The 15,597-nt window shown below is 47.4% G+C and overlaps 1 protein-coding gene across 1 annotated transcript in view; it reads left to right on the top strand.

Moving 5' to 3' along the window:
* Nucleotides 1-15,597, top strand: part of EPG5 (ectopic P-granules 5 autophagy tethering factor) — a 106,780-nt gene that overhangs the window by 83,603 nt on the left and 7,580 nt on the right. The window contains exons 35-42 of the mRNA XM_081942576.1: nucleotides 471-574; nucleotides 3,082-3,257; nucleotides 4,304-4,489; nucleotides 9,118-9,324; nucleotides 10,038-10,182; nucleotides 11,458-11,700; nucleotides 12,770-12,989; nucleotides 15,106-15,321. Of these exons, the coding sequence (XP_081798702.1) occupies nucleotides 471-574; nucleotides 3,082-3,257; nucleotides 4,304-4,489; nucleotides 9,118-9,324; nucleotides 10,038-10,182; nucleotides 11,458-11,700; nucleotides 12,770-12,989; nucleotides 15,106-15,321 (1,497 nt within the window). The remainder of the gene's footprint in view (nucleotides 1-470; nucleotides 575-3,081; nucleotides 3,258-4,303; nucleotides 4,490-9,117; nucleotides 9,325-10,037; nucleotides 10,183-11,457; nucleotides 11,701-12,769; nucleotides 12,990-15,105; nucleotides 15,322-15,597) is intronic.

Below are 15,597 nucleotides of genomic sequence, written 5' to 3'. Positions count from 1 at the left end.
TTCCTTCCTTTCTGTCTTTCTTCCTTTCTTTCCCCCTCCCTCCCTTCCCCCTCTCTTCTCCCTCTCTCTTTCTTTCTTTCCCTCCCTCCCTCTCTCTCTTCTCTCCCTCTCTTCTCTCTTCTCTCCCTCTCTTCTCTCTCTCTCTCTCTCTCTCTTTCTTTTTTCCCTCCCTCCCTCTCTCAATATATATCTCTCTCTTTCTTTCCCTCCCCCTCCCTCCTCCTCTTCTTTTTCAATTTTCTCTTTCTTCTCTTCTCTTTCTCCTCTCTTTCTTTTATTTCCCTCTCTCCCTCCCCCCTCTCAATATATTTCTCTCTTCTCTCCCTCTTTTCTTTCTTTCTTTCTTTCTTTCTTTCTTTCTTTCTTTCTTTCTTTCTTTCTTTCTTTCCCTCCCTCCCTCCCTCCCTCCCTCCCTCTCGCCCCCCTTCTCTCAATATCTCTCTAATCCCTCTCTCTCTCTCTCTCTCTAGCAAACAGCGCTGCTACCCATGGCTGGAAAGTGACTCCTCCATTGCTTCAACTATGGTGGAATTGTTTGCATCCAGCATAGCCGTTTTACACAAAGGTTTTAAAGGTAGGAAGATCGAGCACTGGCATCTCAGTGGCTTCAAGGGTTTGGACCCTTATAAGGTGGCTCCTTAGGTCACAGATATGGACTCATTCCTCCTCTAAAAAACAATTATCCCCCGTACGAAGTCCTTGTTACTCTCTATGCTTGATTGTTTCCTTAGACTTTTCATTACCAAACTAGGTAATATCATCAGTGCTAGCGAGTCTTAGCTCTGATGGTGTTACCTAGTTTGGTGATGAAATGTCTGCAAGAAAGCAATCAAGCTCAGAGAGCAACAAAGGACCCCACAATCCTCCTCCTCCTCCCTTTCTCCTCCTGCATGCCATAAACCCCACTTCCTTCTGGCACTGGTGATGTTACCTAGTTGGGTAATGAAACATCTGTAAGAAAACCACCAAGCTCAAAGAGCACCGAGGGACCCCTTCATTTCAACCCTGAGCTACAAATGTACTTTTCTATCAGTTCTCGCCTGTAATTTAGCCTTCTCAAACTGGAAGCTGGCACCAAAAAAGCCAACCCAGCCCTAGACTGCCTTAACAGACAGATAGATTCGTCACGTGAATTGTTAGTATGAGATACTCCCACGTAACACCTCTGCTGAGCGAGCTGCACTGGCTCCCTGTGGTCTATCGGGTGCGTTTCAAGGTTTTGATTACCATCTTCAAAGCGCTCCATGGCACAGGACCTAGCTACCTGTGGGATCGCATCCTGCCCCACACATCCCTACGACCAATTCGTTCTCACAGAGAGGGACTCCTCCGGGTGTCGACCACTAAGCAGTGCCAGAGGGTGGCGCCCAGGAGCAGGGCCTTCTCTGTGATGGGCCCAGCCCTTTGGAATGACCTCCCCCCGGATATTAGGATTACCACCGACCTCCGCTCCTTCCGTTCAAAACTCAAGACCCACCTTTTTCAACTAGCAGGCCTGGCTCAACCATAGCTCCATTTTATTCCCCCTGGCAATTTTTAAACTTGTAATTTCCATTGGGGTTTTAATTTAACTTATTTTAATATTTCTATGTTATTATAATGATTGTATTGTGTTTTATACCTCCTCCGTACAATGTGCAATTTTATAATATGTGTTTTTATTTATTGTACGCCGCCCCGAGTCCCTTTGTGGAGAGGGAGCGGCTAACAAATTTAATAAATAAATAAATAAAATAAATAGTACCACTTTATAAGGCCGTGGTAAGTCCACACTTGGAATACTGCATCCAGTTTTGGTCACCACAATATAAAAAAGATGCTGAGACTCTAAAAAGAGTGCAGAGAAGAGCAGCTAGGATGATTAGGGGACTGGAGGCTAAAACCTATGAAGAACGGTTGCAGGAACTGGGTGTGTCTAGTTTAATAGAAAGAAGGACTAGGGGAGACATGATAGCAGTGTTCCAATATCTCAGGGGTTGCCACAAAGAAGAGGGAGTCAAACTATTCTCCAAGGCACATGAGGGTAGAACAAGAAGCAATGGGTGGACACTAGCCAAGGAGAGAAGCTGGAACTAAGGAGAAATTTCCTGACAGTGAGCACAATTAATCAGTGGAAAGACAGACTTACCTCCAGAAGGTGCGAATGCTCCATCACTGGAGGTTTTTAAGAAGAAATTGGACAGCCATTTGTCTGAAATTGCATTGGGTTTCCTGCCTGAGCAGGCGGTTGGACTAGAAGACCTCCAAGGTCCCTTCCAACTCTGTTATTCCGTTATTCTGTTAAGTAGTAGGACTACGACTCTGAACATTTCCGACTGTCGAAGTCCTTTGAAAAAGTGTTATCGTTCTGGGTTTCCTGACTCCTGCAATCTCTTAAGTTTCCCTTCCTCAATATATACTGTATTTTTTGGAGTATAAGACACACCCTTTTCCCTCAAAAAAGAAGCTGAAAATATGGGAACATCTTATACACTGAATACAGCATTTTTTTGCCTCCTGAAACCCTGCCCCCTTCACCAAAATGGCCGTGCATAGCCTTTAGGAGCTTTGCAGGGTGCTTCTGGGCAGAAATGAGCGAAAAACCGACCGTTTTTCTCTGCAAGGCTCCTAAAGGCCATGCATGCTCTTTTTTTGACCAAAACCCGGCCTGTTTTCACAAAAAACAGCCATTTTTTACTCATTTTTGGGGGGGGGGACGACCTCCCAGGAGCACTCTACAAGCCTCCTGAAGTCTATTCATGCCCTTTAAAAAAAAAACAGGCCTGTTTTTGTGAGGTCTGCAGAGTGCAAAAACTTTTTTTTTTAAATTTGCCTCTTCAAAACCTTGGTGCGTTTTATACTCCGAAAACTACAGTAAGAAAGAAAAGAAAATTCCTTGTGATTTTGCCATGCCTTTAGATTTCTGAAGGCTGCTCTGTTTCCAGTGGTGGGATCCTACCGGTTTAACAACCGGTTCGGTGATTGCGCGCTTCCGCGACCAACGGATCGTCGGAACAAACGGTTTGGGCGAACCGGTCCGAAGCGGGTTGAATCTCACCCCTGGCCGTTTCTATTCGTTCTCTTTTTAAAAAATTGTCGTAGATAAGGTGCTGCCAAGCGACCCCGGAATCCTTTGGCTTCTTGTGATGCACTATTGTGAGTCGTACACGGCACCCAAAATGCCGGAGCACATCCTGCACATATTCCACACGGAATTGGGCCGCCTGCCCTGGAAGGAAGTTCATCCGGATCAGCACCTCATGGAGAAATTCTTTAAGGTAATCGCTTATGGCTGGTGAGCCCAAGGCAGGAAGAGAAGGGATGAGGTGGGGAGGAAGGAAAGGAAGCCTCCCTTAAGATCCGAGCTTCATTCCCACTTTGATAAATTCTCTGAGGCTTTTGAAATCTCCTTGGTGGGGGAAGATGGAGGGGAGGAGTTCATGGAATAGGACAAAAACAGTACAGCAAGGATGGTAGAATGGTGGTTGTGGAAAAGGGTGATTGGAAGAAGGAGCCAAATATAAAAACAGGGATGGGAGGAACCATGATTATATTTAAGGTCTTCCTCCCTCCCTCCCTCCCTCCCTCTTTTCCTTCCTTCCTTTCTTCCTCCCTTCCTATTTTCCTTTCTTCTTCCTCCCTACCTATTTTCCTTTCTTTTTCTTTTTTCCTTCCTTCCTTCCTTCCTTCCTTCCTTCCTCCCTCCCTCCCTCCCTCCCTCCCTCTTTTCCTTCCTTTCTTTCTTCCTTCCTCCTCCCTCCCTCTTTTCCTTCCTTCTTCCTCCCTCCCTTTTTCCTTTCTTTTTCTTTCCTTCCTCCATCCGTCCTCCTTTTCCTCCCTCCCTATTTTCCTTTCTTTTTCTTTTTTCCTTCCTTTCTCCCTCCCTCCCTCTTTTCCTCCCTCCCTCCCTCTCTCCTTATCTTCCTCCCTCTCCTCTTCCTCCCTCCCTTCCCCTCCCTATTTTCCTTTCATTTCCTTTCTTCCTCCCTCCTCCCTTCCTATTTTCCTTCCTTCTTCCTCCCTCCCTTTTCCCTTTCTTTTTCTTTCCTTACTCCGTCCCTCCTCCTTTTCCTCCCTCCCTATTTTCCTTTCTTTTTCTTTTTTCCTTCCTTCCTTTCTCCCTCCCTCCCTCTTTTTCTTTCTTCCCCCCTCCCCCTCCCTCTTTTCCTCCCTTCCTTCCTCCCTACCTCCTTATTTTCCACCCTCTCCTCTTCCTCCCTCCCTTCCCCTCCCTATTTTCCTTTCATTTCCTTTCTCACCTCTTCCTCCCTCTCTCCCTCCCTCCCTCCCTCCCTTTTTCCTTTTTCCTTTTTTTTGGTCCCAGGTAGAAAGAGGCAGCCCCAAGAGTTGTTTCCTGTTCCTGGGCTCAGTGCTGTGTGAAGTCAACTGGGTCAGTGTCCTGGCTGGTGCCTGGGATCCCACCCCTCCCCCGGACACCCACAGCCTCATCGTATGCCTGCTTTATATGGTGATCCTGCTGGCCAAAGAGGAAGAGCTCATCAGCAAAGAGGTAAGGATAAGCCCCCCCCCCCCTACCTACTATGTGTGTTCGACTCCTGGTGGCTTCCAGGACACATCCATCGAATCTTCTTGGTAGCAGAGATGTTTTTCTCAAAAGAAGAGAAATACACATATCCCAGGACATTGTTGTAGGATCCGATCTGAGTCGGTTACCAGAATCAAAAGTTTATTCTACCAAGCTTTTGGGCGCATGTGGGTCTCTTGCCTTGAGCCCCTCCAGCAGTGGAATCAGATCAGGAGGAGGCGTGGGAGTCAGAGTCAGCATCAAGGCAACCTGAGAGCTTTGAGGGGGAAGAGAGAATGGAGCTTGCAGAGAGAGAGAGACAGGTGGAACCTGGGCCGTCCATCAGCCCTCAGATGGAGAGTCAACAGCCCCCAAGTCTGAAGATGGCTGATGAGGAAGAGGAGGAACAGCTGGGTCCAGTGCCTGATGCATGGGTGCGCAGAAGGCAGAGGAGAGGAGAGCAGTGGAAATCTATGGGCCGGTCCTTGGAACGGAAGAGCCACCGCTGCTAGCGAAGTCCCACCCTAGCTCTGGGGGTAAAAGGCAGGGGCGGAGATTAATAGAATAGAATAGAACAACAGAGTTGGAAGAAACCTTGGAGGTCTTCTAGTCCAATCCCCTGCCTAGGCAGGAAACCCTACACCGCTTCAGACAAATGGTTATCCAACATCTTCCTAAAAGCTTCCAGTGTTGGAGCATTCACAACTTCTGGAGGCAACTTGTTCCAACCATTGCTTCTTGTTCTACCCTTGGGTGCTTTGGAGAATAGTTTGACTCCCTCTTCTTTGTGGCAACCCCTGAGATATTGAAACACTGCTATCATGTCTCCCCTAGTCCTTCTTTTCATTAAACTAGACATACCCAGTTCCTACAACCGTTCTTTATATGTTTTAGCCTTCAGTCCCCTAGTCATCTTTGTTGCTGTTCTCTGCACTCTTTCTAGAGTCTCCACATCTTTTCTACATCGTGGAGACCAAACCTGGATGCTGTATTCCAAGTGTGGCCTTACCAAGGCCTTATAAAGAATTAAGACTTCACATGATCTTGTTTCTATCCCTCTGTTTATTCAGCCTAGAACTGTGTTGGCTTTTTTGATGCCAACAGATGTGGCAGACAACTATTCGTCTCCCTGCAAGACAGGGAATTAGCCTGCAGTGAGAGAGAAACTTTTTGCCAGAGTTGCTGGCACTCCTAATAAAGGAATAATTGATTTAACTTCAGAGGGTTTGTCTCGTTTGGGGAGCTGGGTCAGACCAAGGAGTTGGATTAGAAGACCTCCAAGGCCCCTTCCAACCCTGTTATTCTATGTTCTATTTTTTCTGGTAGGGAGCAGATTAAACATAAGAAGAACAATCTTGATCGTGGTGCTTAATTAAACATTAAATTCCATTACATTTACAATCTGTTCCGGAGTTTGTTTCATCTTGGATCCATCTACTTTGGATTGAAGAGCCTGTTCATGCAGATCCAAGAACAGCCCTTGGTTTGAAACCTCCCCATCACCTGCCTAAATGGGAAGCTCACCAAGTCTTCTTTTCACACCCAAAGCCAGTCAGATAAACTGGGCTTGAGTCCTAACTCTCGGGGCTTCCTGGTTTAAACAGATGTTAGGGGGTACAGAACCTTCTTCCTTCCAGTTTGAAAAAGAAAAATCACTTGACAAGGGATGAGATCACTGGGAGACTCCCACAACCTGGTTAAACCATCAATTTGCATTGATCTTCTTGGATTTGGGGGGATCGCAGTTGATACTGGGTCAAGCTAGGCTTTGAAGAAGTCACAAATAGAGTGGAATGGAATAGAATAGAATAGAAAAACAGAGTTGGAAGGGACCTTAGAGGTCTTCTAGAATAGAATTATTCTATTCTATAGAGTAGAGTAGAGTAGAGAATAGAATAAGAAATCAGAATAGAATAGAGAATAGAATAGAATAAGAAAGAATAAAATAGAATAGAATATAGAATAAGAAATGAGAATAGAATAGAACGTAGAGGAGAGTAGAGAAGAGTAGAATAGAATAGAGAATAAATAAGAAATCAGAATAGAATAGAATGAAGAAAAGAGAATAGAATAGAATAGAATAGAAAATAGAATAAGAAATCAGAGTAGAATAGAATAGAATGAAGAAAAGAGAATAGAATAGAATAGAATAGAAAATAGAATAAGAAATCAGAGTAGAATAGAATAGAATGAAGAAGGGGGAACAGAATAGTTGGAAGGGACCTTGTAGGTCTTCTAGTCCAACTCCCTGTTCAGGAGACCCTATATCACTTCAGGCAAATGATTATCCAATCTCTTCTTAAAGACTTCCAGTGTTGGGGCATTCACAACTTCCGGAGGCAATTTCTGTTCCACCGATGAATTGTTCTCACTGTCAGGAAAGTTCTCCTTACTTCCAAGTTGCTTCTCTCCTTGAAGTTGTGTTGGACCAAACTCAGACCTTGCCCAGAAACTTCCTTGCTTCACTACTCAGACAGATTTTAGCTCTTTGGAAGTTTCCAAGTAGGGCAGAACCCAAGAGGGCTTTCCTGCCGACAACTCTCAGTGGCTCAGAAGGATTCTGTCTCTAATCCCGAGGAACGTCGCATGTAGCTAGACAATACCGTAATCTCCCCTGAATTGGTTTCAGTCCCTTCTTAATGACACTTAAAAGCTAGAAGAAAAGCAGTGAGGATTTAAGCTGCCGGGGTTTGTATTTCAGAAAAAGGGAAGCCCAACATCCCCGCAGGGAGGATTTTCCCGTAATTGACATTTTTGTGCGCTGTATCATACTGCGTTTCCGTAAGGAATCCGATCCAGAAAAAGCCCTCGCATCATGCAACTGTTTTCTGCACCCTCCTTGGCTTTCTGCCTGTTAACTCTTTATCCCAAATAGAGTCTTCAATGAACTTGTTCTGACCCAACCTTAGCAGAAACAAGAAACAAGAATTAATGGCATTCACACACAGAAAAGTCCAGGCAAGAGTCCTTCGAGGAGTTAATTGCAGCAATAGACCTTATTGGTTCCTTGCGATAATTGCCAGGCTGTGAGCTCCTAGCCGAAAGGCTGCAAATTAAGTTCTGGCAAGCAGTCTTTGAGGCATGAAAGATGATGAGCAAAATCTTCAGAAATACGAACTGTTGTCTCCTACGACCACCACTCCCCTTTCCTTCTATTTATTCCCCAGCCAGGGAGAGGCCATTCAGCATCCACGTGTACTTTGCTTCCTGAGTTGACTCCTTGTTCTCCATTGTTCACCTCTTCTAATAGCTGTGCACCTACGCACATCTGGAACAGGCCCCAGCTGTTCTTCCTCTTCACTCATCTCAGCCTCCAAAGGCAGCTGCCTCTCCAGTGGCTGGGAAATACCAGACGCAGAGCATCCATCAGAGCCTTCCCCAGATTCAGAACTGGCCCAGGTTACTACCCAACGTCCTTATCATCTGAGTTTGCCGCCAGCTCTGCTGGCAGCTGGCGGGCCACAACAGAACTCCTTAAGTCAGTGCTGGCAAACCTTTTGTGGCTCACGTGCCAAAAGCGGGGGGAGCGCAGGGGGGTTGTGCACGGGTGTGCCACACCCATAATGCTATGCACACGACCAGCACTTCCCCCCATTTTTGGTGTGTTTTTTTCGCCCTCCCCAGGCTCCAGAGGCTTTATAGGAGCCCGGGGAGGGCGAAAACAGCTTCCCCCGTCCCCCTGGAGGCCCTCCGGAGGCTCCAGGAGCTTCCCTGAAGCCTCCGGAGGGCTAAAACCGGCCCTACGAGCAAACAAGAAGTATGTTCCCGAACTTCCGGTTTGCCCGTAGGGGCGGTTTTTCGCACTCCGGAGGCCTCAGGGAAGCTCCTGGAGCCTCCCGAGGGCGAAAAATGGCCTCAAAAGAAGGCTGAAGTCAGCTGGCCAGCGCGCATGCGCGTGCTGGTCAGCTGACAGGGCAATGCCTCGCGTGCCCGGACAAATGGCTCTGCATGACACCTGTGGCATGCGTGCCATAGGTTCGCCATCACGGCCTTAAGTTATACAGGTGATCCTCGACTTATAACAGTTCAGTTAGCGGTGGCTTGAAGTTGCCACAGGACTGAAAAAAAGTGACTTACAAACGTTTTTCACTCTTATGACTGTTGCACCGTCTCCATGATCCAAACCCATCGTCATCGGAGGCCTTTAAGAAGAGACTGTGGACAATTGCTTGTTTGAAATGGTCTAGGGCCTCCTGCTTGAGCAGCAGGTTGGACTGGAAGACCTCCGAGGTCCCTTCCAGCTCTATTCTGACTGATGGGTTGAAGTTGTAACATCAGAAGGGAGATTAGCCCTAGGACAGACCTATATATTGCCCCACGGTGCTTTATAGCACTCACTGGGTGCTTTACAATATCAGCATTATGTCCCCAACTATTTAGGTCCTCATTTTACTAACCTAGGAAGGATGGAAGTCAACATTGAGCACTGTCGGGACCGAACTCCAGGCTGTGGGCAGAGTTAGCCTGCAATGCTGCATTCTAACCACTGCGCCACCAGGGCTCTGGTTGAAATTCCTGATTGAAATTCAATTGTGGTTGTTAAAGAAGGAAGGCTGCCTTCAGGGTGGGGAGAAAGGGCCCTGAATGAAACGCCCGTTTCTCTTCCCCTCCAGCAATCTCCGCTGCTCAACCTCCTGGGCCAGACCAGCTCCCTTCCCTGGCAGCACATCCACATTGTCTCCTATCGGAGTATCCTGGGTTACTTCAACAGCCACTATCCTCCCTCCGTGCTTCTGGCCAAGGAACCGGCCACTGAACTGGTGGTGAAACTCTTGAAGGTGTCTGCCGGCTTCAGCACCTCTTTGGACATCGGGCACCATGTAAGCATTCCTTCCTTCCTTCCTTCCTTCCTTCCTTCCTTCCTTCCTTCCTTCCTTCCTTCCATCCATCCATCCATCCATCCATCCATCCATCCATCCTTTTGTCCTTCATTCTCTCCTTCATTCTTTCTTTTATCCCTCTCTTACCTTTTTTCTTTCCTCTCCCCTTCCTTCCTTTTCCTCTCTTTTCTCTCCCTCCCTCAATTTCTCTCTTACTTTCTCTCTCTCTCTCTCTCTCCCCCTTCCTGCCTTCCTTTCTTCTGTCCTTCATTCTTTCTTTCATCTCTCTCTTACTTTCTATTTTCCTTCTTTCTCTTTCTTTCTTCCCTCCTCCACTTCCTTCCCCCTCTCTCTTTCTCCCTCCCTCCCTCAATTTCTCTCTCTTACTTTCTCTCTCCCTCTCTTTCCTTCCTGCCTTCCTTCTGTCCTTCCTTCTTTCTTTTGTCTCTCTCTCTCTTTTCTTTATTTCTGTCTTTCTTTCCCCCTTCTTTCTTCTCTTCTTTTCCTTTCCCCTGTCTGTCTGTCTGTCTGTCTTTCTTTCTTCCTTCTCTCCCCCCCATTCCTTCCTCCTTCCCCCGTCCCCCTTTCTTTCTCTCTCTCTCTGTCTCCCTCCCTCCCGCAAGATCTTTCTTTCCTGCTTCCCCTCCAGATTCCGTTGGAGGAGTGAGGACAGAGGGAGGGAATGTCCTTCATTGTCTTTCTCCTCTCTTTAGGATGCCAGCCTCAAGTGCCAAGCGTTCATTCGGCAGGTTGTCCGCTTCCTTGGTCTTCTGGAACAAAATAGGACGATTTCTCCAGCAGACCTGGAGCAGGAATTCTCAAAACTGCTGGATGATATTGCCATCTTTAATCCCCCAGGTGGGTCCTGAGAAAACCGCGCCTGAGTTGAGTGGGGAGGAGAGTTGGACAGGATGACCAGCTGTCTGCAAGGCTTAATAAATCCTCCCATTCCCCACCATCCAGTCAGAGCTGAAGAAGCTTCTTGGATGAGAAGCGAAATGTCTTCAAAGAAAAAAATGGCCATGACCTGGATGACTTAAGAATCTATCCAGACTGGTATCTCCCAACAATTCCAAAGAAATTTGCACAACATTGGAAAAACAAGGAAACTCCTTCAGATGAAAATATAATTTAAAAAATATTAGATTATGCAGAAATGGATAGGTTAACATTAAAGATGAAGGATAAAAAAGTCACAGAATATTTTTTTTAACTTGGGATCTGTTTTACCAATGGTTAGATAATAAAAATAAAAATTAGAAGTTAGAAGAATATTATTATATACAAGTAAAGAATATTATTATATACTTTATTCATTAGACATGAAACTCAGCCAACTGAACATTTAAAAATGCCTCACAAATACCAGTGACTAGTGCTAATGGTTGATACGGTTTGCTGCCAGCGTCCCAGGTATCAACCAAGGACCTTAAAATATATGATGTTCTGAGTAGCGCAGTTTTTTGCAGTTCCCCTGGTGTTATTGCAGGAAGCTGCAATTTCTATATATTATTATTATTAATAATAATTATTTATTATTATTATTATTATTATTATTATTATTATTATTATTATTAATGTAAAATGACCCAGACAATACACTATCTATTGAATACTTATATATGTTAAAGATGTGTGTGTTTGAAAAAAGGTTGTGCCCTCCGCGTGCCGCATTTTCAACCCTTTTCCAGCCTTTTTTCTACCCATTTTCAAGGCTTTTTGGCCAGTTTTTGAGGCTTTTTCCAGGCCACTTTCAAGGCTATTTGTACCCATTTTCAAGGCTTTTTTGCACCGTTTTTGAGGCTTTTTTTGGCCCATTTTCGAGGCTTTTTTCTGGTCTGTTTTTGAGGTTTTTTTCAGGCCATTTTTTCCAGAAAAAAACCACAGCGTGAAAAAAGCCTCAAAAATGGGCCAAAATAAGGCCTGAAAACGGTGTGCAGAGCCCCAAAAATGGCCGGCTGGTGGGCGGGGCTGCGGCAGTAGAAGACGCACAGACATTTTCACCCCCTTTTGGGAGACAAAAAGGTGCATCTTATAGTCCGAAATATACGGTGTGTGTGTTTGTGTGTACGTAGGTATGTATGTATATAAAGTTCCATATGTTCTCAACTGTTTTTCAACTTTGCTTTGCAGATGCCGATGTCCAGGTTCGCAATGTGTCCTTAACCAGCCTCTTTGCCGAAGCCCTGATGGTGATTAACAACGCTAGTGCCGCTTCGGCAGAATCCCTCCTGGTGTGCCTCTGCCGCTGGATTGATGGCACAATGCGTGGCTTAGGGGTGATGCCCCTCTTAAGAGCCTCTTGTCAGAGTTTGGCCTCCGTAAGACACATGGCCATGACGATGGAGGCCTGTGTCACCGCCTACTTTAACGAAGGTGAGACGCAGCTTCGTTTCCCGCAAATTGCATGCTGGGTCTTTTCTCTCTCTCTCTACGGAACCAGTCTTATTTTTCCGGATATTAATCATCATCCTTAAAGCTCACAATCAGTTCTGATACACTTGTCAAAGTGTAGTTGCTCCCAGGGAGAAGCTGGAAATGCTAATTATTTGCATTTTTTATATTGCGCTAAATCAGGGGTGGTCAAACTACAGCCCCTGAGACGGATACGTGCAATGAACGCTTGTGTTGCTGCAGAGAGTCTCCCCCTTCGGGGTCTTTTTGTGTGGGTCGGAGTGGGGCAGAAGTTGTGACTTGGGGTCTGCTTCAGCCTCCTGGTGTGGGGCTTTGGGCGAAGGCTGGAGGGAAGAGCCGCTGGTGGCGAAGAGCCAGAGGGCCTCGTTCCAGTGGGACTGCATCATGGCCTGGAACTGACTGACCATCTCAGCCCGCTGAGCCTCCAGACGCTGACACCTGGCCTTGCACTCCCGCAGATCTTCCCTCTGTTTGGAAAGCCTACGCTCGTAGTCCTCACTGAGGTGCTTCTGCTGAGCCTCCTTCTCAGCCTGATCCAATTTGAACTGAGCCAGCTGTTTTGCCAACTCCTGGTGGCTGCTTAGCTCCAACAACTGCTTCCTGTTGGGGCCCTAAGGAGTCCAGGCAAGGAGGCAAGGAGTGGCTGGGAGGGGAGGGGTGAGTAGAGGCTGGCGAGGTGCCCCTTGATGTGAGTGACATTGAGTTGGCCACGCCCACCCAGTCACATGACCACCTGGCCATGCCCACCCAGCTGGTCATTAGGCAGGTCATATTAGTGGTCCGCGGGATTTAAAATTATGAATTTACTGTTCACTGAGATCTGCAAGGTTGGTGACCCCTGGTATAGGGTCTCCTGCTTGAGCTTGAGACCTCCAAGGTCCCTTCTAACTCAATTCGGATGGATGGATTGATTGATTGCTATGCTATTCATCGTTGCCTAGATGAGTTAGCCTAACAGCTTTTCTTTTCTTTTCTCCCCCTCCTCTTCTCTCCCTCCACACCATCTCCCCCTCTTTGTTGGGGGATGAAGACCCTCCTCTCAACCAAGATTTGGGCTGGGGACCGATCGTGGCCGCCTTGCAGGTTCCAGAACTCACAGCCGAAGACTTCCTCCAAGAGTCCCTTTCTTTGGGAGGCTACCTAACCCTGTATGTTTACACCCTGCAGCAGCTGAATGCTGAGCGGACACTAAGCAACGAAATGAGGGTGCTCTTAACTCTAAGCAAGTGGTTGGAACAGGTGTTTCCCAGGTAGATCCCTGTAGGATTTAAACCTCCACGTAACTGGCAGGGTTCTTGTCTACTGAATCTTCTAAATCAGGGGTGTCAAACTCAAGGCCCGGGGACCGAATCCGGCCCATGGGGTGCTTAGATCTGGCCCGTGGGGCCACCCTGGGACCAGTGAAAGACCAGCCCGCGGTGCTTCTGCCGGCAAAAACGCAGCTCTGGAGCCCGTTTTGTCCGCAGAGTGCTCGGGCCACATGTTTTGACTTCCCAAAAGCACAAAGCTGACTCCTCGTCCCAATAAAACCCCTTTTACTTAGTTTAAAGGGAATTCCTCTCCAGCAAAGTCCCGGCCAACAGTCTTTCAAGAGATTCCACAACTACAGACCTTTATCAGGCTTGGAGAGCTGCCAGGCTGATATCTTCTAAACGCCTCTCTGTATCAGACAATCCTTGGCAAGAACAGATCTTCACCCTAATGAATTGAACTAATTGCCTCCTGCAAACTCCCCTTCCCTTTCGCTCCTCTTTATTCCCTATGGGAGGGGCCATTCACTGTCCACCTGTGGCTTTATACTCCCGAGTCAGCCCTTGTTCTTTAGCTGTTCCCTTTTCCTGGCAGCTCAGTGCATGCGCACACTGGGAACAGGCTCCAGCTGTTCGTCTGCCTCACTGATGTCTGACTCTGAAGGCAGCTGATAACTGGCATACGGCTCTGGCCCCCTCTCTGCCTCCCACGCAGAGCCCTCATCAGAGCCTTCCCCAGTCTCCAGGACTGGCCCAGGTTCCTCCCCAACTTCCTCACTGCCTGAGTCTGCCATCAGCTTTGCTGGCCGCTGGTGGGCAACAACAATACCATAGGCGCAATACCCGACATGAGTGATGTTGAGCTCGCCACACCCATCCCCTCACCAAGTTCAAACACAAACCTGATGTGGCCCTCAATGAAACTGAGTTTGACACCCCTGTTCTAAATGCTAACAAAATATCCTTCTCTCTCTCTCTGTCATCTCTCTCTCTCCCTCTCATTCTCTATCTCCGTCTCTCCCCCTCTCTCTCTCCCTCTCTCTCTCTCCACCTCCCTCTCATTCTCTCTCTCTCTCCCTCCCTCCCTCTCCCTCTCTGTCTCTCCTTATGTCTCTGTTTCCTATCTTCCTCTCATTCTCTGTCTCTCCCCCTCCCCCCCCTCTCTATCTCCTCTCTCTTTCTCTTCTTCCCTTTCTCTCTCTCCCACCTTTATTATTTTTACTAACAAAAACCAAGGTGGCAAACTTATTTAACAGTCCCTCCTCATCCTACTTTCCCTATAACAACAACCCTGTAAGGTGGGTTGGGCGGAGAGAGAGGGATTGGCCCAAAGTCACCCAGCTGGCTTCCATGCCTAAGGCAAGACTAGAACTCACGGTCTCCTGGTGCTTGACCTAAAATCACCCAGTCGGCTTACATGCCTAAGGCTGTACCAGTACTCCAATTCTCTCAGTGATTGGCTGAAAGTCATTCATCAGGCTTTCGTGCCTAAGACAGGGCTAGAACTGGTTCATAGACTGATGCCTTTAACCACTAGACTTGTCCCTTCCAACTTCCAAATGGAAAGGGGCAAAATAATTACCGTATTTTTTGAAGTATAAGACGCACCTCCCCCCCCCTAAAAGAGCATGGAAATGTTGGTGTGTCTTATACACCGAATGCAGCCATTTTTTGGCCTCCTAAAGCCCTGCCCTTGCATCCCATTTTTGCAAAAAACGGCCCCTCCCCGGCCCCCCAGGAGCACTCTGCTGGCTTCAGCAGGGCTGGGGGAAGGCAAAAATGCCCCTGTTTTTTGCAAAAAATGGCCTGTTTTCTGCAAAAATGGGGGCGTTTTTGCCTTTCCCCATTCCTACTGAAGGCAACAGAGAGCTCCTGGGGGGCTGGGGAGGACAAGAACTTTTTTTTTCTTACTTGCCTCTTCAAAATCTTGGTGCGTCTTATATACCGGTGCGTTTTATAGTCCGAAAAATACAGTAAGTTTCTAGCCAATCCATTCCCTGAGTTTTGCAATTGGCTTCTTGCAAGGGGCGTTTCCCCAGGCCGGGCAGCGGATACCGGAAAGCTGGTGGGGGTTTCTAACTGTACGTTGTCTTTCTTGGGTTGCTTCCCTGCCCAGCTCAGCCAAGGATGAAGCCAAGCTGTTCCTTTGGTGGCACAAACTTCTGCAGCTCTGCCTCCTCCAAACCGAACAGGAAGATCCCATCTTGATGGAATCGGTCATCCGGGCCTTGACCACTCTGCAAGGCCGGCAGAGTCTGCTGGCCGAAGAGAGGCTCACCTCTGGACTCTTGGGCGCTATTGGGCTGGGCAGGAGGTCTCCTTTATCAAACAGGTAAAACCATGGAGAACAAAAGGTGCTCCCCCATTCCCGGTTGTGTGAAACGGCCTCTGAGACTGTCTAAAGAGATTCTCGGTCATCCAGGTCATGGTTGTCCCAAAGGTGCTTTTTCAAGAGGCAGCTGGATTTTCTTGGGTTTTTTCTTTTGAAGACGTTTCACTTCTCATCCAGGTCATAAAATCAGGATGGTCACACAACTCCATTTTTACGATGCTTTGCAGCATCGGTCTGCTTAACGACTGCAGCTTTCTCCTAATGATGGCAGAATTC

This window comes from Natrix helvetica (genome assembly GCF_964273705.1).
Source record: "Natrix helvetica genome assembly, chromosome: 2".
Taxonomy (NCBI): Eukaryota; Metazoa; Chordata; class Lepidosauria; order Squamata; family Natricidae; genus Natrix; species Natrix helvetica.
This window is presented reverse-complemented; position numbering and strand designations above follow the sequence as displayed.